The sequence below is a fragment of the Lactuca sativa genome, chromosome 1, assembly GCF_002870075.4.
Source record: "Lactuca sativa cultivar Salinas chromosome 1, Lsat_Salinas_v11, whole genome shotgun sequence".
Taxonomy (NCBI): domain Eukaryota; kingdom Viridiplantae; phylum Streptophyta; class Magnoliopsida; order Asterales; family Asteraceae; genus Lactuca; species Lactuca sativa.
The window spans coordinates 213,611,424-213,632,903 of NC_056623.2; the positions used below are offsets into that span (position 1 = coordinate 213,611,424).

The 21,480-nt window shown below is 37.8% G+C and overlaps 1 protein-coding gene across 1 annotated transcript; it reads right to left on the minus strand.

The window, feature by feature from the left end:
- Positions 1-5,047: 5,047 nt before the first annotated feature.
- LOC111899604 (dormancy-associated protein 1) lies at positions 5,048-8,889 on the minus strand. The gene is made up of 3 exons (XM_023895433.3): positions 8,782-8,889; positions 7,930-8,143; positions 5,048-5,350 (listed from the first exon to the last, which is right to left on the minus strand). Exons 1-3 carry the CDS (start codon positions 8,870-8,872, stop codon positions 5,314-5,316), a joined length of 342 nt encoding a protein of 113 aa, XP_023751201.1. The 5' UTR covers positions 8,873-8,889; the 3' UTR covers positions 5,048-5,313.
- Between the last annotated feature and the right edge of the window lie 12,591 nt (positions 8,890-21,480).

A 21,480-nucleotide genomic window follows, 5' to 3' on the forward strand; every position in this document is an offset into this window, starting at 1 on the left:
CTGAGGGTTCACAGAGTTTGGGTGCACGGACCCATAAAGTTATAGCCTCGAGTGGCTAATATGTGTTTATGTGGTATTTTGGGGAACTCACTAAGCTTCGTGATTACAGTGTTAGTGTTGTTTGTTTCAGGTACTAGTGACGACCGTGGGAAGGCGCCGGCTTGATCTGTACACACGCAAGGGATTTTTGTGTGATATGATCTTGGGATTTTGTATGATGTGAATTGAAGATTTAAACTTGATGTTTTATGAAAATTAAATGAAAAATGTTTTTATATTTTGCGAAAAATTATTTTGAAATTCACGGTGTTACACACCCACTCTCTTGTTATTTCCTGAAGTGTAAACCCTGAATTACTCAAACTTACACGAAAAAGTCTGAAAATTAACTGTGACTGCTATAACTTCTATTGAAGTGATATAGTTTGTACATAATGGAAATTTCGGGTTGTCACAGCTACTCATTGGATTTTAAATTTTCTTGATAGTGTGACCACTTTCACTTGATGTCTGAATACAAATGGATTGGTCATTCCACCGAATTTATTGAGGACGGTGTGTTTTGGCAGGATAAGTCGTAAGCGATCAGATAATGCGGCCTCTGTTCCACTGCTATGAGTTCCGATAACAAAAATCCAGGTTTTAGTATGGATCGCCTGCATTCTTATTACATCTTCTTTTCTTGTAACTCCACTCCAATACAAATTGTTTAAGATAGCTATTGCCTTTAATTTTGTTAGAAATTCATAATTAAGTATAAATTTCTTTTTACAAAGGTCAAGTGGTTAACTTCCATCTGTTTTGTGGCAGCTGAAAAAGAAAAGGTACTCTTGATTCTTCAAAGTTAAGGGTTAAATTAACAAGCATAACATGTTCCACGATCCAATAAAGTCAATCACCTTTGGTAACTCAAATCCTTTCAGTCATGCATTTGATTCCAAAGCCAAAGAAGGGCATGATTTACTAATTGGGTTAAACTCGGGAGATGGTAACTTCTTTCCCCAAATTCTCTATTTCAAGTGGATTTATACATAATTTTTGCACTAAAGTAATCACCTTTTCAATTTTAGCAAATGTTGGGAACAATTTAGTTGGTGCTCATCATTACAACAAAAATGGTACCCTTAACAACAGGTAACATATCATATTATCATACCAAATGAAATACAATATTTTTTTGGTTATTTCGACCTTATACACCATATTTCTAAGTAATTTTCTCAAAAAGGTGGTCCTGATGACTAGACATTTCTTGTAGTCAAGGATCAAGCTCAATTATCTGTTGCACATGCATGTTCTAGCAATGTACATAACTATTTTTTTTTGATATTATAACAATATGTTTTATATATTTTTACATAAAACAATTATGTGTTTATCTGCGCCATGCTATACATGTTATCACTACTACCAAACTGCTTTTGAAAAAAAAACATAAACCAAACTAATAACTTTTTTCTACCTGTACCTTTGTGAGCAGCCCGGAAACCTCCTCCCTGTCATATATACTTCTGCCTATTGAGGGTAGAAGCCACCATTCTTCAAGATTGGAGGCCAGGGATGTTGAGGTGGATAAAGGAGCCACCATGACAAAAAGATTAAGAAGACACAGGATGAAGTGAATAATAACAGGCTAAAAGAAAGTAATAATGACTTATCTTTGACGTGGAATACCACAGAAGGAGGTATGAAATTGTTAAAGTATCTCTCTCTCACATACACACACACTAATTACAGGAATCGTGGTATTCTTTTTATGGTGATTTTTAGGCTTCAGAAATAGGAATTAAAGATTACAGAATGCAACAGCAGATGCATCCATTCGCAAAGTTGAGGTTTGTGAATGAAGTTTTAATTTTTTTTTTATTATAAATGATTCTTTTTTGTATGGGTAGTATGAAAAATAAGTGATTTGTTTATAAAATGAAATTGGAAAAGAAGAAGTTAGCATCTGTTGATAAGGTCTAGAACAAGCATAAAGAAGAACAAATAAAAACTCAAGAAATGAGAAGTAGAATGTCAGAAAGTGTTGCTCCAAGAGATTCTTGGAAATTTAGGAGGTTTTTCAAGAATTAGATTGGGGGTTGTTTCCATTTTCATCATGATTCAATCAGGTTAAATCATTTTAATTTTGACCTAATAAGTCAAAGGGTTTCTATTATATTTTGCTGATAGGGTTTATGGTGTTATGATTATGCAACAGGTTAACAGAAAGTTGATGATGTGGCAATCAAACCATTTGGATAATTTGTAGTTTCCTTAAGTAAATTTTGTTAAATCCTCATTTTTTTTGGAAGGTAAAGGGGAAGGGGAGGGGGTAAATACGTAAATTCCAATATGCATGATTGGAACAAGGTACATAATACAACATTTTCGAATTGTGTTTGACTTTAGTTTGACTTTGCTTCATTCACTGCAGGTAGATAGTTGGTCTTTAGGAATAACAACAACTGAAATGGCAAAAGGGGAACTTTCATTAGAAGATTTCCTCCAATGAGAGTACTTTTCATTATACCCATATATAGTCAACCCCAGGTCCTGACATTTCCCTTTATTTCATCATTTATATGTTTTTTTCTACATTTTTTCCTATTTTACTTGGTAAATAATTTTATTTTAAATTCAGGTTTAAACCGATAACTAAGGTACATCATACAACCTGAAAGAAGAAAAAATAAAGTGACACAATGCCAACGACGCGCATGATTCCCATCTAGTTTATATTAGTTTAGTAGGTTATAGTTTGTGAAAATTACGGTTGATTTTTTTAATTAAAATTTATAATTATTAATCAATTATTTTAAATAAAATATTAATTATAATGTTTTTTTTAATGTAAAATGATAGTCATTGATTTAAATAAATATGTAAAATTATTTTTGAAGCTATATATTTGTGAATTAATGAAAAAATTGATATTGTATAATGAAATTTTAAATTAATTATAAAAAATAAAATAAGCACGACAATTGAAGTAAATTAAAATTGATATATAGCAAATAAGAAAATTAAGTTGTTGAAACAAAAATATATGAAAAATATAACAAATTACAAATCAAAATTAACATTAACATTTTTTTAAAAAAAATAATAAAAAAATATGTTATAATAAATAATATTCTACACACTAATTACAAATTTCTAAAAACTTATTTATACACAACATTAGAAGTTTTATTTATAAGTCTACAATCCTTATATAAAATTAACAATTTTAATCATTCTTTACTTAACTTTAGACAAAGCAACATACAATTGACCATGTGTAAAAACCGGATCTTTGAGAAATAAACCAACCTAAGATAAACACCGTCCTTGACTCTTGTTAATTGTCATTGGAAACCAAACGCCTAATGAAAATTTTTTTCTTTGAAATTTGAAAAAGATTTTTTTCCCGGATGGTGTTAAGGACTTGGAATAAATGTTCGATTTCCAATATTACTTCCAGATATGATAACCGACTCAATAACACGTTTGCCCAAAGATATCACTTGTAGTCTAGTGCCATTACATAAGCCATTTTTTGATCAATGTTTCTCAGCAACATAACTAAAACCCTGACTTTCAAAACAAACTTATGATTAGACAAACCTGAGACTTTAAGACCATTTAAAACATCAGGTGAATATAATTTGACATCAAACTGATCATTGATAAACTCTGATTGACATAGTTTATCTTAACTTAAATATTTGACTTTATCTCCCGAAAACAATGATAGCAAGCGATCATTTATTTTTCCAACAACTTTATTTTTTGAGCAAGTATTGTTCTTTCTTGAAAATATCCCATATTGTTGGAATCTTCAAGAATTGAAGGATATAAAAAGCTGATTAATGAACCTATAGGATCACACAAATCATTAATAAGAAGATCATGCAGAATATTAATAATCGCTTCGCCGTCGTTATGACCACCAAGTTTGCATTCTCCTATATCCAAGAGCCATTTTGCAAAATCCATTGTTTGCTGAATAGCAGATATATCACTTTCGATAATTAACCTCATGTTTTTGGTTAGTTTATGAACTTTACATTGTTGCCATAAATATGAAGAACTTAAAGAAGTATTAACGATGTCTTGTCTACTACCACCTAGGATAAACATACAGAATTTGTCTGAAAGCTCTAGGGTTTGGATAGTGGAGGTTGGAAATAAGGCAATAAGGCGGGGGTTAAGATGCTTAAATAGGGTGTAAAACACTGAATCTAGGGTTTCCCAAACCCAGACCAACTCATCGAGTTGGTCCTCCCCAACTCGTCGAATAGGTTTCTCAACCTGCGTCCCAAAAACTTATTTCTACTTGTCGAGTTGTCCTCCTTGCACTCGACGAGTAGACGTTCAATTTGCATAATATCTTTCCTTAATTAGCCTTCTGGTTTCCGAATGTTACAACATTATTGATTGTAGCCTACGTTTTCCATCAAAATCGAGTGGTGAAAATGAGAGGAGAGATTAGTGGAGGCCGTGATGGTAGTAGTGCACAATGATAAGTGATGATCGACGATAGTAGCATTGCACAATTGTGTGTAATCATGAAGGTGTAAAATGGGTTTCAAAATTTTTATTTAGCACTTAGGATAAAAGAATTTTGTTGGGTTTATAAATTAAGTGGGTTGGAGTCAATAACCAGGTAAAAATAATTCATTTAATTTCCGTAGATAATTCGTTCCTAATTTCCGTTGGTATATATATATATATATATATATATATATATATATATATATATATATATATATATATATATATATATATATATATATATATATATATATATTATAAAAGTTTCTAGTTCTACCTACAGATTCTATATTTGTTGAATGTTGTCGGTAAACCTTTAATAGTATTGTAACAGATTACCGGTGGACGTTATTTTGTTGCTAAACTATCGGAAAAATATACCTAAAATCCTCATAATTAGTTTCGTAGTTTGTCAGATCCATCGGTAACAGTCTTCAGTTGGATTTTTTGTGGTTATACCACTATTTTCTAGTAGAGTTAGATTGATCTAACCATGTGATACAAGTTACACATTATAGCTTTGTCACAACTTATTAAAACATGATCAAAACGTCAAAAAACATCATCGAAATCTAACCATGTCCGACAAGTTATACATTACAGCTTTGGCACCACTTATTAAAACATCATCAAAACGTAAAAAGCATCATCGAAAAAGAACAGAAAAAAGAACATTTATTTAAGTAAAAAAAAGAAGTAAAACAAAGATCAGGTTGAACCCTCGAGAACACTTGGTGATCTTTGAAACAGAAAGGATGCTATTTACATGAACCCACCGGTGACGTTACACGCTTAACGATATTTGTTCCTTGAGTCGCCACTGTACATCCTGCGTAAGTATTAAGCAATAATTTTTGTTGAGCATCTTATTAAAAGTTATGTAAAATGGGAAAAAAATTATTGTGTCTTTACAGGATATATAATAAAAGAATAGGTTAAGGCCATGTAAATGCAACATAATAAATAAAAAATCTATACTGTAATAAAGCTTTTTCACAAAATTTATCTTGTTTTCTTTATTTATTTTTTATTTTTTTACTTATAATTAATACGATAAACAATAGAGATAATTAAAATAACAAAAAGAAGTCTAGTAAAAAGTTGTAAATTAACAATAAAATTAAAAAAACTAATAATATATAAGACTAAAACGTTTTTAAAATAATTCATCTGACTTTGTAAAACTAATTTGACTTAAAAGCTTATTAATCAAACATATATCTTAATTTTAGTATCGACATATATACTTTTAATATTGATTGATAATAAGTGGTAAACTACATATTGGTATTATTAATAGAAGAAAGAATATGCTACCATTATATATATATATATATATATATATATATATATATATATATATATATATATATATATATATATATATATATATATATATATATATATATATATATAGAGAGAGAGAGAGAGAGAGAGAGAGAGAGAGAGAGAGAGAGAGAGAGAGAGAGAGATATGAATATTTATTATGCGAATGTGTGTAAATAATGTTATTATCTGATAATGACTAAGATAATAGGTTGTTTGATAATATAATCATTTAAACTTATATAATTATTATCATTATGGTATAAGAATTTATCAAATATTGTTTTACAATTTATTTTATAAATAACTGTATATTTTTAAATTACAAAATGTGTTGATAAAAGATGTAATTTTAAAAGCTTATAATCAAAATATGAGATGACAAAATATATAGGATTTTGATATGTTATTTTATTATTTTTAGTTAACTTATTTTAATAAATCGGTTAATTAGTCAAAGATAATCTAAAATAAAAATTTCAGAACATTGATTATATTCCTCAATAATTATCCGGGTTTTCTTTGTGTATCCCTCATAATTTCCATTTCTATCCTATTTTTTTGTCATTTTGTTATTATTATTATTATTATTATTTTGGTTTTTATGTTTTTTTTTTATGTATTTTGGTTGTTATTATTTTTTTTTGTTTTTAATATTTTTAATAAATATATTATATTATTATTATTATTATTATTATATTTATTTTGTTTATTATTATACTATCATTGTGTTACTTTTTCTGTTCTATTGGATTAAATTCATGTTATTTTTTGTTACTTTTCCATTCATATTATCTATGTGTTATTTTTATAGTTCGAACTATTTGATGTTATAATTTTGTTGCGATAACATACATATAATTGTTCGTAAATTTTTTTAACAAAAAGATAGTTGGGACGAAAAAATAACATAATGATAGTTCGAACGAAAAAAAATACAAAATTAAAGTTAAATTTAAAGAGACATCAAATTAACTCAATTATTTTGAAATAATAATAATAATAATAATAATAATAATAATAATAATAATAATAATAAATAAATAAATAAATAAATAAAAGACAGAAAAGAAAAGCAAAACAATAAAAACAATAAAAAAATAAAATATGTCATATCAAAATGATAGGTAGATAAAGAAATTTCATGGATTTGAAGGATACATAACAATCTTAATTATTTCAGAAACCTAACTAGGTATTAAATGATAATAAGCAAATTTATATTTATAAACATGTCTCCTATTTTTATATAACTATCGTTAGTATATATTAAAAAAATATTTTGTATTACAAAGTTTAATTGGTGTGCAAAGCTAGCTTATAATCAATTAAAAAAACATCCTGTAACTAGTTTTTAAAAATCACAATGAAACAAAAATTGCAGTAATCTGAAAGTTTCAATTCGTCAAATACAATAAAATGAAATTTAATGTAAAAAAATTGGCAACAACTAGCATTGGGGAAAACCTAAAATATTTACAAAAACCATGCACAATGGTATAAAGATTTATAGTGAGTTATGATCCCAAGATCTATAGATGTTGTTTTTAAAAGAATTAGTTTTGCCATCCAAAAAGGGGTTGCGATTCAACTTGTTGCTCGTTTACCCGCTACGTCTATGTAAAACTTTAAATTTTAGTTAGAAAATCCTAAAATTAACAGGCATCTTTAATTAATAGTTAAATAGTAAGTTGAATATTTAAATACGATGCTGACAGTGATGAAAACATATATAAATGCGCATATAATTGATAATTACAACAAAGTAAATTTATAACTCAGAAGAAATTTAAATTAAAAGTGGTTACATATTTTTATCAAGAAGAATTATAATTTTCAGTTAAAAGTCATTAAAGAAAAACGGAAATGTAAAACTTTTTTTAGGTAGAACTGGTTCTTGATTGAGGACCCGATTAGGTTCAAAAGCTTGCTTAATTATGTATGGGACCAAATACTCTTGATAAGCAGAATAAATTCATAGAAAAAAAAAACTTTTATTGTCCTAGAAATATGTATCTAAGAAGAACAAAGAACAATGAGATATGCACAACATAAGGTAAAATTACGTGACAAATATCTTACCAATCATAAACAGTGGGAGATCCAGGACTGCTGGGCTTGTCAAAGCGATTAGATCCAATATCTCTGGTAGCACTATTACTTCCAGGGTTGAAAACACTCCTCCAAACGTTCTCCTTACGCCCCCCAGCTGTGGGTGATGTATTATTTGGAGTCCCTGGAGTGGTTGGGCTCGATGGCATCGACGAAGATTGGGGTTGAATGCCACTTCCCTCTTCTGCATATCCAAGTTACAATATATTGTAAAACGTAGAGCTTAAAGTTTGAACATCAGATTATATAGGATACGTTTAAAAACACCATTTACCATGTTTATTATGTACGTTTTGTCATGTAAGATAATTTGCATGTCATATAGCATTTTTTTTTTGACAATATAAGATATTAATGCTCTAATTATACAATGGCCGATGCTATCAAATATTGTGTCCTAATCTATAAGATCGTCTATTATACCCACCGTTAACCAATATAGTGGTGAGTGTCAATTTATCACCACATTCAACCACTAGAAGGTTGGGATACTCACGTATATATCCCTCTTATTTTTTTTATTAATAAAAATAAAAAATATATAGTTTTTAATCAATTAAAATGTAGAGAGAAATTGAGAAAGATAGAAACAGACAGGAGAGAAATAGAAAGAGAAACAAATTGATTGAGTGTGGTGGTCCGTATTCCGTATAACAATTGATCATAAAAATATTTCACTACTAACCACCAAAAAGATATGGAAGTGATGTTCAAAATCATGGTTAGCGGCCACATAAACCACAAACCATTTTGTAACAAGCATGCAGATGGTCTAAGTGTTAGAAATATTTGAAAATATGAAAGAGTTGCATAAAGGCGCACCTTGGGCATTGGTGGAAAGTTTACGGAGTTTGCTAAGCCCATGGCTAGGTTGTGGACCAGCTACAACCTCATCCCACATTTTATTAAACATTGTCTATTTGATTTTTGTTTAGATTTAACTATGTATTTCGTGAATGATGTATGTGGCAACTGGTAACACATCAACATAAATAGATGAGGGAGGGTGCTAAAATGTCTCCACCTTTCAAGTCGTACCAACAATTACCTTCTAAGTATAGTAAGTTCCAAACTTGCTATTTTCAACCCTTGATATTTTTTGCCTCTATTGTTTGGACGGTAAGTAGATTTATATGTTTTGGATATATTCAATGACTTTCAAAATTAAACTATTTGGTCAAAAGACACGGTAAGTACCATTTTGGTCAAATACCACTTTCTATATCATGTTAATTTTTTGGAAAAATATATATAAAACAAGAAGGGGCGGAGGACCAAGGCAGGTAAAAAAAAAATTACAACAAAGCAAAAAGACAAACGACACACCAACACCGATGACACTAAAAGGGTTGCAACAACAACTAACCCAACTACACTTTTCAAAATTGTCAATGTAATTAACCCAACAAAAAAACCAGTGAGATTATGTTATCTGCCGTTTTTGTAGACGATGAATGAATATTTTTTTAAACAGCGAATCATTCCTACACTTCTAGATGCAGCAAAAATAACCATACAAAATGGCAAGAAGGATCCCATGTTTCTTAGGACAATTTCCTTAGACAGTAACAAAATTTAGGGCATCATGAACCGAAGAAAATCTAGGGAACGGATGATCAAAACGACACCATTTAAAAATCCACCATAAAACCTCCTTTGCAAAATCAGAATTGATGAACAAATGGTCAAGTGTATCTCTTAGTGATTAGGGTTTAGGCTCGATCCCTTTATGATTTAGATTAGGTCTATTATGTATCCCTATTTATATGAGGTTCAACCTCACTATTTATCAAAGAAGCATTTTATTATATAACCTTGTATCAGAGCTTTAGGTTAAAATCATACTGTTGACAACAACCCGCTACCGCCGCCCTCCACCTCCGACGACATTTTCTCATAGTCGTAAGAGATGCTTTCATTATGCTTCATATTCCTTTCGTTTGTTTTTTTCTCCTCCTAAATAATAAAACGGCCACCGACACCAAACTAGAACTCTTACATCGACTTCTTCTACTGCCTCGTTTGCTTATGTATCTTCGTCGGATGGCTCCTGCCTCTAAGCTTTCTGCATTCTCCTTAATTTGCCTCTTCTTAAGATCTATTTTCTGATTCAGTTGAAATAGGCTTCGTCTGCCGTAGCTAATAAAATAATTCATTGATAAATAGTAAGGTTAAACCTCATATAAATAGGGATACATAAGAGACTTAATCTAAACCCTAAAGGGATTGGGCCTAATGTAACGACATAATATTTCGAAACAATTTTTTTTTTCACATTTTAAAAACATACTTTCATTCATAATAGTTGTAAAAACATAATTGTATCACATAACAACCCAAAACATTACATCCCAAGACCCTAACATGTAAAACTCCTCGTGTGAGTACAGATCATGTTGGTGCCTTCCCGCGGTCGTCACTAGTACCTGAAACACATCACACAACACTGTAAGCATAAATGCTTAGTGAGTTCCCCAAAATACCAAATACCACACATACGCCTTTCCAGACCATAACTCTATGGGATCTTCCGATCCGAGTGTTTCAGGGGACTTCCGTCCCGAACTCCGGTAGACCTTCCGGTCCTACCCGTATCGACCTTCCGGTCTATACCCTCTTGACCTTCCGGTCCATATCATCTTGACCTTCTGGTCCATACCATACATAACATACATATCACATAACATATAACACATACATCTCATATCATACAAGACCTTCTGGTCGCACATAGGTACCCTTCCAGGTACAGTATAGTGAGAAGACTCACCTCGGTATCTCGGATAGCCTCGTACTCGGTCAAACTGGTCTAGCCCTTGCCTAAACACATAACAATACTCATACATAAACAATGGCTCTCAAAGGCTAGATCAAAACCACTCTATAACTTCCACAGAAGGGTAAAAGACCATTTTACCCCTCCCTAACCCAAAAGTCCAAAGGTTGACCAAAAACCCTAAAAGTCAACGAAAGTCAATAGACGGCAGTATGCGGCGCGTACCTTCTCTGTACGCGGGGCGTACGCCAGTGAACCACAATCGGGGCTTCAACCCCTTACGCTGCGCGTACTGGGAGTTACGCCCAGCGTAAGTCCCAGTTCAGCCATTTCTTAAATTTTGGTCTTAAACGATTAAGACACTCCTTCAACTTCCAGATCTGACTCTCTTACAACCTCTTAATCCATAAATTCGGAACCTTTAAGCCTTTGCATGGCTGTAAAGGTCCCTAAACCCACAAACCTCTTTCTTTTTTCCCTCCAAAGGTCTAGATCTCATGCATGGCTCCATCTTTACGTCCAAGTTTGCATTTTTATGAACATACAACACTTATAGACCAGAAATATGATAGATCTAGGCCAATGGAGACTATTTGCTCATAAAGTCTCCATCTTGGGACCAAAAACCCTAGAAAATGGTCCAAGAAGCACATAACTCAAATAACAAAGCAAGGTTTGACCTTTTTACCTCAGGAAGAACCTCCAACATCTGAAAAGATCAGATATATTCCTTCCTTCAAGATTCTAGCCTCCAAAATTATCTCTTCTTTCCTTCCACCACCTTGAAATGACACTAGGAGCTTAGAACACCAAAACTCTTGCTCAAAACGAAGGGACTCTTTCTCTAAGGGTTTTTCTCTCTGGAATGGAGGCTGAGGTTGCAGCCATAGCATTCCTTATATTGTGCTCAAGCCCTAAATTAGGGTTTACATCTGGACGCATTACCCCCGGCGTAACCTGGGTACGCCCAACGTACTTAGGCGAGTCCGCGTCCAAAATAAGCGTGCGAGTACGAGCGGCGTACTCCTCAGTACGCCCAACGTACTCACAAGCCTAACACATACTTAAAGGACTTAACTTGACAACTTGGGAAAGGAGAAGGGTTAAATAGCTTTACCTGAATTTCAGGATGTTACAATTCTCCCCTACTAGAACCAGACTTCGCCCTCGAAGTCTCATGCCGAAAATAACTCTGGATGCTGCTCCCGCATCTCCGACTCCGGCTCCCAAGTCAGCTCGGACCCCTTCCGATGTTGCCACTGGACCTGAACCAGGGGCACTTCCTTGTTCCTCAGAACCTTGATCTTCCGATCCAAGATTGCAATCGGCTTCTCAATATAATTCAGACTCGCGTCCACCTGGATATCCTCCAATGGTACCACTGCCGACTCATCGGCTATACACTTCCTTAGCTGAGACACGTGGAAGGTATCATGAATCTGGCTCAACTCCGCAGGTAGCTCCAAACGATAAGTTACCCTGCCCACCCTCTCGATCACCCTAAATGGCCCAACATACCAGGGCCCCAACTTGCCCCTCTTCGTGAAACGAATCACTCCTTTCGAAGGGATACTTTCAGAAGAACAAAATCCCCAACCTGAAACTCGAGCTCAGATCGACGCCTATCCGCGTAACTCTTTTGACGACTCTGGGCCGTCAACAATCTCTGTCTAACCTGTTGTATCTGCTCTATCGTCTGAAGCACTATCTCAGTGCTGCCCATTACTCTCTGTCCTACCTCTCCCCAACAAATGGGAGTCCGGCACCTCCTCCCATACAACAGCTCAAATGGAGGCATACCGATGCTCGAACGGTGGCTGTTATTATAGGAAAACTCAGCCAAAGGCAGATACGTGTCCCAACTCCCTCCAAAGTCCAACACACATGCCCAAAGCATGTCTTCGAGCGTCTGAATGGTCCGCTCACTCTGTCCATCCGTCTATGGGTGGTAAGCGGTATTGAAATGCATCCTCGTGCCCAACTCCTCGTGGAACTTCTTCTAGAACTTGGAAGTAAAACGTACATCCCGATCCGATACAATTGAGATCGGCACCCCATGCCGCAATACCACCTCCCTCACGTACAACTCTGCTAGCCTCTCAACAGAAAAGCTCTCACTGATAGCAAGAAAGTGAGCGCTCTTCGTCAGCCGGTCGATGATCACCCAAATTGCGTCGACACCCCTCGCGGTTCTAGGCAACTTGGTGATGAAATCCATAGAAATCTGTTCCCACTTCCATTGGGGAATCTCCAGTGGCTGCAACATGCCATGCGGTCGCTGGTGCTTGACTTTAACCCTGCGACAGGTTAAGCACCTCTCAACAAACCATGTTACATTCCTCTTCATACATGGCCACCAATACTCCTTGAAATCCAAATACATATTAGTGGCCCCGGGATGGATATAAAATCTCGGTCTATGCGCCTCCGCCATCAAAGTGGTGCGCGCTCCGCCTGCATATGACACCCAAATCCGACCCTGAAGGTCATCAGCCCGCGAGTATCGGTAACGAATTCCGAAACCTGCCCAATCACCCGCTCCCTCTTGCGGTTCTCTGGTCTCACAGCCTCCGCCTGGGCCTCCCGAATGGTGTCCAACACCGAAGTTATCACTGTTAACCGCATACAAATATCACGAATCGGGGCGCTCTCCGCCCTAAGGCTCAGGGCATCAGCTACGACATTAGCCTTGTCTGGATGATACAGGATCTCACAATCATAATCCTTTACCACATCCAGCCACCTCCTCTGGCGCATATTCAAATTGGGCTGATCCATCAAATACTTCAAACTTTTGTGGTCTGTGTATATGGTACACCGAACCCCATACAAATAGTGACGCCAAATCTTGAGGGTGAACACCACAACCCCCAACTCCAAATCGTGGGTAGGATACCTCGTCTCATGAGGCTTCAGCTGCCTCGACGCATACGCTATCACATGCCGCCTCTACATAAGTACTGCACCCAACCCCGATATCGATGCGTCACAATACATCACAGAATCCTCCATCCTTTTTGGGAGGGATAGCACCGGGGCTTCGCACAATCTCTGGCGAAGTGTCTCAAACAAGGTCTGCTGCTCTGGACCCCATGAAAAAGCAACACCTTTCCGGGTCAACCTGGTGAGTGGCACGATGATCTTGGAGAAATCCCTGATAAATCTCCGATAATAGCCGGCCAATCCTAGAAAGCTCCTGATCTCGATCGGCGATCTCGACACCTCCCACCTCATAACCGCCTCAATCTTGGCCGGATCGACCAAAATCCTATTCTGGTTGACGAGATCCAGCATCGGCCTACACACCCTGTTCATGAGATCCATGAACGCTGCTGGTGCATTGGTGAGCCCAAAAGGCATCACCACGAACTCGTAGTGCCCATAACGAGTTCTGAACGTCGTCTTCTCGATATCTTCATCCCAAACCCTCATCTGATGATAAACCGACCTCAAGTCAATCTTGCAGAACCAAGACATCCCCTGCAACTGATCGAACAGATCGTCGATCCTCGGTAACGGATAACGGTTCTTGACCCTCAACTTGTTCAACTCCCGGTAATCAATGCACATCTGGTGTGAACCATCCTTTTTATTGACAAAAAGGATCGGCGCTCCCCATGGCGAGCTACTCGGTCGAATAAACCCCTTCCCCAGGAGCTCCTGAAGCTGCGAGAATAACTCCTTCATCTCTGGCGGCGCAAGGCGATAGGCGCCGCTCCCGGAACCAAATCGATACGGAACTCTACTTGCCTCTCGGGAGGCACACCCGACAATTCCTCAGGAAAAACATCCGGGAACTCACACACTATCGGAACCTCATCAATCGAACTTGGCCTCCCAACGGCCACTCACGTGTCCATCACATAGGCTACGAACCCGCTGCAGCCCTGCTGCAAACTCTGTGCCCTGGCAGCCGAACAAAACGCTGACCCACATTGGGTAACCTCGCCGTACACCGTAAGTACTCCCCTACTAGGATTTCGTATCGTCACCAACTGACGCTCGCAGTCTATAACAGCTTCAAATCGGCTCAACCAATCCATGCCCACTATAACACATACGTCCCCCATCGCAATCGGGACCAGATCTATCGGGAAATCCACACCGAAGATCTCAAGTACACATCCTCAAATCACATCCGTAGCATACACCGCTCGCTGGTCAGCTATAGAAAATCGCAGAGGTCGACTCAACGCCTCTCGTCGGATACTAATGCGCTGACTAAAAGCCAAGGAAACAAATGACCGACTCGCACCCAAGTCAAATAACACCAAAGCAGGTACAAAATTCACAAGAAAAGTACCTACACATATCATCATATAAGCACAATATCTCAACTCAACAAAAATAAATAAAGAATACATACCAGCCACAACATCGGGTGCTGCACGGACCTCCTCCGCTGTCAACTGGAAAGCTCTCCCACGAGCCTTCGGTGCCTCAGCCTTCACTGGCCGAACCTCAGTAACCCTAGCGGCAGGCGCAGATCCCTACGCTGTCCCCTGATGTAACTGTGGACACTCGGCCTTCCGATGGCTAGTCTGGTTGCAATGAAAGCAAACCATAAATCCCTTGGGGCAATCCTTGGCGATTTGCCCCTCCTTGCCACATTTGTAGCAAGCACCCGATCGACATACCTCATCATGTCCCTTGCCGCACTTCCCACAAGTGTGGCCCTTTTGGCCTCTAGTCCTCGAATCAGCGGACTTGTTCCGCTTGGCCGCCGGCTGAGACTGGGCCGACCGCCGATCCACCCTCTGAGACTCGGCCTCCTCCCTGGCTTGAGTCTCCAACTCAATCTCCCTCTTTCGGGCATTTTCTTGGAGCTCAACAAATGTCAGGTACATCGAGTTCGACACGAACTCCCGAATGTCTCTCCTCAGAACGCCCAAATACCGGCTCATACGTGCCTGCTCAGTAGACACCTGCTCAGGGAAGACATCGCCCTCTCATGAAACTTCCTGGTAATCATAGTAACCGAATCAGTACCCTGCCTGAGGGTCAAGAACTCCTGAACCAACCGTTCCCTCTCCACCGGGGGAACATACTCATCTCTGAACATGGTGGTGAACCTCTCCCAGGTCACCTCTGAAATCTCTGCAACTGTGAAGCTTGCCATCACGAACTTCCACCTGTCCTTCGCTCCCAAGTGAAGATGGTTCAACGCGTATCGAACCCTCAGATGCTCCGGACATGAACAGGTATAGAAGCATCCCTCAATATCAACAATCCATCTCATTGCAGCGATCAGATCCTGCGTCCCATCAAACTCAGGTGGCTTCGTGTTGCTGAACCCCTGAAACAACAACGAGTCACCTCCCTGAGGCATGGCATCAACCTCAGTCAATGCGGCGTACCGCTCATCGAAAGTCTCAATCAGTGTGGTCTTGATAGACCCAAACATCTCTGGAATCTCGGCCCTGATCGCCGCCGCCACCTCATCGTGGATCATCTGACGAAGCTCCTCGTCACTCACACCGCCCGCCTCAGGTCTGTGGCGTGTTCCCAACCATGATGTCTCTGAAATATAACATAATAATATCAAAGACTCGCTCGAGTGTGCTCGCACTCGATAACTCGACCCTACTTGTTCCTTAGTACCCAAAGGATTCTTACTTAGAGTGCGCACTGCTCCGGTGTCTTCGGTAGTACGGGCCCTTATACTACCGTCTACACCGCATCAGTATTCACCATAAGTCCTCCTCCTTGGATCCCAGATCACAAGTACTCTACATCTCACTGGCATAGGCTACCCTTAAGTAGACCTCTTATCAGCCCCTCACTGCTTCCTACTCGCTCTCAAGCATCGCATAGCAGCACAATCCTTCCTAGGCTAAGGCATCAAAAAATCAGGCCACTCTAGTCCTAACATGGATACCTAGCCACTCTAGCATGCATAACATATCATAACATATCTCATAACACATAGAGCAAGGGTATTTTGGGAAACCATCGTTCGGGCGCTGGCTGATCGTACACACATTGCTCCGTTCTGTCTTTCTCAAAACCTTTTACTCTTTTAGAAAAACTGTTTATTTTATGAAAACTTTCTCAAATCCTCAGTTTGAGTTCAGATTCATCCAAAGATGCACCCGAATCCCTCAAAAAAAGGCTCTGATACCAACTTGTAACAACATAATTTTTCGAAACAATTTTTTTCACATTTTAAAAACATACTTTCATTCATAATAGTTGTAAACACATCATTGTATCACATAACAACCCAAAACATTACATCCCAAGACCATAACATGTAAAACTCCTCGTGTGTGTACAGATCATGCTGGCGCCCTCCCGCGGTCGTCACTAGTACCTGAAACACATCACACAACATTGTAAGCATAAAGGCTTAGTGAGTTCCCCAAAATACCACATCCCACACATACGCCTTTCCAGGCCATAACTCTATGGGATCTTCCGATCTGAGTGTTTCAGGGGACTTCCGTCCCGAACTCCAGTAGACCTTCCGGTCCTACCCGTATCAACCTTCCAGTCTGTACCCTCTTGACCTTCCGGTCCATATCATCTTGACCTTCCGGTCCATACCATACATAACATACATAGCACATACATATTACATAACATATAACACATACATCTCATATCATAGAAGACCTTCCGGTCGCACATAGGTACCCTTCCAGGTACAGTATAGTGAGAAGACTCACCTTGGTATCTCAGATAGCCTCATACTCGGTCAAACTGGTCTAGCCCTCGCCTAAACACATAACAATACTCATACATAAATAATGGCTCTTAAAGGCTAGATCAAAACCACTCTATAGCTTCCACAGAAGGGTAAAAGACCATTTTACCACTCCCTAACCCAAAAGTCCAAAGGTTGACCAAAAACCCTAAAAGTCAACGAAAGTCAACAGAAGGAAGTACGTGGCGCATACCTTCTCTGTACGCGGGGCGTATGCCAGTGAACCACAATCGGGGATTCAACCCCTTACGCTGCGTGTACTAGGAGTTACGCCCAGCGTAAGTCCCAGTTCAGCCATTTCTTAAATTTTGGTCTTAAACGATTAAGAAACTCCTTCAACTTCCAGATCGGAATCTCGTACAACCTCTTAATCCATAAAGTTGGAACCTTTAAGCCTTTGCATGGCTGTAAAGGTCCCTAAACCCTCAAACCTCTTTTCTTTTTCCCTCCAAAGGTCTAGATCTCATGCATGGCTCCATCTTTACGTCCAAGATTGCATTTTTATGAACATACAACACTTATAGACCAGAAATATGATAGATCTAGGCCAACGGAGACTATTTGCTCATAAAGTCTCCATCTTGGGACCAAAAACCCTAGAAAATGGTCCAAGAAGCACATAACTCAAATAACAAAGCAAGGTTTGAGCTTTTTACCTCAGGAAGAACCTCCAACCTATGAAAAGCTTAGATCTATTCCTTCCTTCAAGCTTCTAGCCTCCAAAATGATCTCTTCTTTCCTTCCACCACCTTGAAATGACAATAGGAGATTAGAACACCAACACTCTTGCTCAAAACGAAGGGACTCTCTCTCTAAGGGTTTTTCTCTCTGGAATGGAGGCTGAGGTTGCAGCCATAGCATTCATTATATAGTGCTTAAGCCCCAAATTAGGATTTACATCTGGACGCATTACGCCCGGCGTAACCTGGGTACGACCAACGTACCCAGGTGAGTCCGCGTCCAAAATAAGCACGCGAGTACGTGCGACGTACTCCTCAGTACGCCCAGCGTACTCACAAGCCTAACACATACTTAAAGGACTTAACTTGACAACTTGGGAAAGGAGAAGGGTTAAATAACTTTACCTGAATTTCGGGATGTTACACCTAAACCCTAATCACCAATAGTATCAATACCTGAAGAGCATAATTGACAACTTGAGGAATTAATTCTAACACCTCTACGAGATAAAGTCATAGTTCTGGGTATGCGATCTAAGCTAACTATCCACATGAATAAGGAGACTTTGATAGGAATTAACTGTATCCAAACCACTGGATAAGGGGTATGAATCATAATTTTTGAATCAATAAAGTGTCTGAAATAATGAGCGTGGAAATTTCCATCACTAGAGAGATTAAATGTCCACTCATATAGACCCGTAGCAAGGGTAAAATTGTCAAGCCAACCGCTAAGTTGATCCAATTCTTGTTGCTCTGCTGGAAAACTGGAAAATTAGGCTTGATCTTCCAGACCCACTCAACACCATGTAAGGAGACCTGGTTAGAAATAAAACAAAATTTACGCTTGTCAAGCTAAAAAATGAGAGGAAAACGAGAGGCAAAATTCCCACCCCTATTGATCCAAAATAAAGTGATGTTTCCTTCACCGATTTTGTAAGAGATAAGGGAAGGGAGGTCAATTCCCATCCCTTGAAGAGCATCAAGAGCAGTGACCACATTGCACTAAGTACCTGACAATGACCGTTTAGACAAATTATTAAGGGTTTTCCTTGCCAATTTGCCATGTTATGAATACCACCAATTACCCTTTTCCAAATTGAAGAGTTTTCCGATTTCAGCCTCCAAAACTATTTGCATAGCAAAGAGAGATTGAGGCTTTTAAGAGATCCCACACCAAGGCCACCCGAATCTTTATTAGCTAACACACGATCCCATGCGACCCAACTAATCTTATTACAATCTTTATTACCTCCCCCACAAAAATTTTCGACGGATCTTCTCTAAATTATTAACCACTGAGGAAGGCGCTTTGAAAATCAAGAAGTAGAAAAGTGAAGGCTGTCAAGAACTGATTTAACAAGGGTTTGTCTACCACCAAAGGAAAGAGTTTCCAACTTCCAAGAATAGATTCTGCATTGGACTTTTTCGATTATAGGTCTCCAATTACGTTTTAAATTCATGTTAGCCCCGACTGCACCCCAAGGTAAGTGAACGGGAAGATCACAACCTCACACCCAATTATGTGTGCACAACTGATAACATCAGAGGTAGGGACTCCAATTCCAAAGACCTTAGACTTATGGAAATTAACTTTAAGCCCTAAAGAAAAATGAGAGCACTTGAGAATGTTAGAAAGATCGGAGAAATTGGAATAACTCCAATCGCTAATAAAAATTGCGTCGTCCGCATAAAAAAGATGTGAAACGGAAGGCCCATGATTAGGAATGTCAATACCGGAGTATAGAGAGTTTTGAATAGATGACTTCATAGCGACATTAAGACCTTCCATGACAATGATAAAAAGGAATAGAGAAATGGAATCACCTTGACGAATGGCCTGGTAATAGGAGATTCTTTTTTTGAGACACCATTCATAAGAACAGAAGCTCTCGAAGACGCAAGGCTACCACAAATCCAAAGCCGCCATCTATTTCCAAAACACATTTGATTCATCACCGATTCCAAGAAATGCCAATTAATCGAGTTGAGTGCTTTGTCAAAATCCACCTTGAATAGAAAAGTGATTCATTTAGCTTGTTTAGCCCACCCACAAATTTCATTAATGATCATGGGACCGTTTAAAATGTTTCTGCCCTCGACAAAACCAATTTAAACTTCATCAAACATAAAACCGATAACCCGCTTTAATCTCCACGCCAAGGCCTTAGAAATGATCTTTTGGAAACAAAAAATGAGGCTAATGGGGTGATAATCGTTGAAAGTTAGTGGGTCTTTTACCTTGGGGATGAGAGTGATGAAGAAGGAGCTACAACTCCTCGCAATATGTCTGATGGCTTCAAAGAATTTAACAAAACACATGAAATATTCCTTCATAATATCCCAACATCTCTTGATGAATTTAATGTGAAACTGTCTGGGCCGGAGCCATATCGGTTCCACAATTCCAAATAGCCTCTTTAATCGCTTCAATAGAAAAGTCTTGATCCAAGAGCATTGAATCGGAAGCACTTAATTTCTTGAAATTGTCGTTTGTGAGAAGAGGTATGATCGTAACAGATTAACAAAATTTGTCCCCAAAAAATCTCCTTCCTTCCTCCTTGATAACCTTAGCATCGGTCACCCAACTTCCATTCAACATTATTCCATGAATGCTGCTTATCCTATTTTTAATTTTTAAGGAGCAATGAAAAAAGTAGGAGTTTTCATCCCCATCATTAATCCATTTAACTTTTATTGCTTCTCCTGATTAGAAAGAATTCTACTTTCTGCTTAAAGATCATGGTTCCTAACTTTTGATTTTAAGTCCAATAGAATGTTGTTCTCCTTTTTGAGCTCCAATCGACGCCATTCCTGAATGACATTCATAACCACTTTATTTTTCTAAGAAGGATTTTACCAGCAGGGTCATGTCCTTTGAAGTTTGGTCAAACTTTCACAAATAAAGGATAATTCGATACACATGAGACTATGGAGTATGGGTGCAGTGCACTGTGTAGTGATCCAAGGTGGCCTATAGCTACGATGGACTACAACGAATATATATATATATATATATATATATATATATATATATATATATACACACTACCATGTGACACCCGAAATTTCCATTTATACAAACCCTACAGTCAAGCACTACAAATAAAAGTCAAACTCATTTTGGCTAATTTTTAGCCGGTTTAAAGTCCGTTTGGGTGTTTTTAACATTAATTTATCAAGTGAACAAATGAAAGGAAGTACCTTCTAGGATTAATGTGGAGCAATTAAGCATTTAACACCATAACATGGTGTTTACGACCAAACTTTGGGAGTTTGGGCGGTAAAGTCCACTTAGGCCATGAACTCATGCTTAAGGGATGAGTTTACTCCCCTCCTTCCTCATTTCTCACTTCCAA

What these genes read in the sequence shown, in the direction of transcription:
- LOC111899604 (XM_023895433.3), bottom strand. Translation starts at nt 8,872, where the DNA reads ATGTTTAATAAAATGTGGGATGAGGTTGTAGCTGGTCCACAACCTAGC. An exon ending in ACTTTCCACCAATGCCCAAG is followed by an intron (nt 8,144 to 8,781) that starts GTGCGCCTTTAT and finishes TTGGATATGCAG; the next exon opens with AAGAGGGAAGTGGCATTCAA. An exon ending in TCTCCCACTGTTTATGATTG is followed by an intron (nt 5,351 to 7,929) that starts GTAAGATATTTG and finishes ATACTTACGCAG; the next exon opens with GATGTACAGTGGCGACTCAA.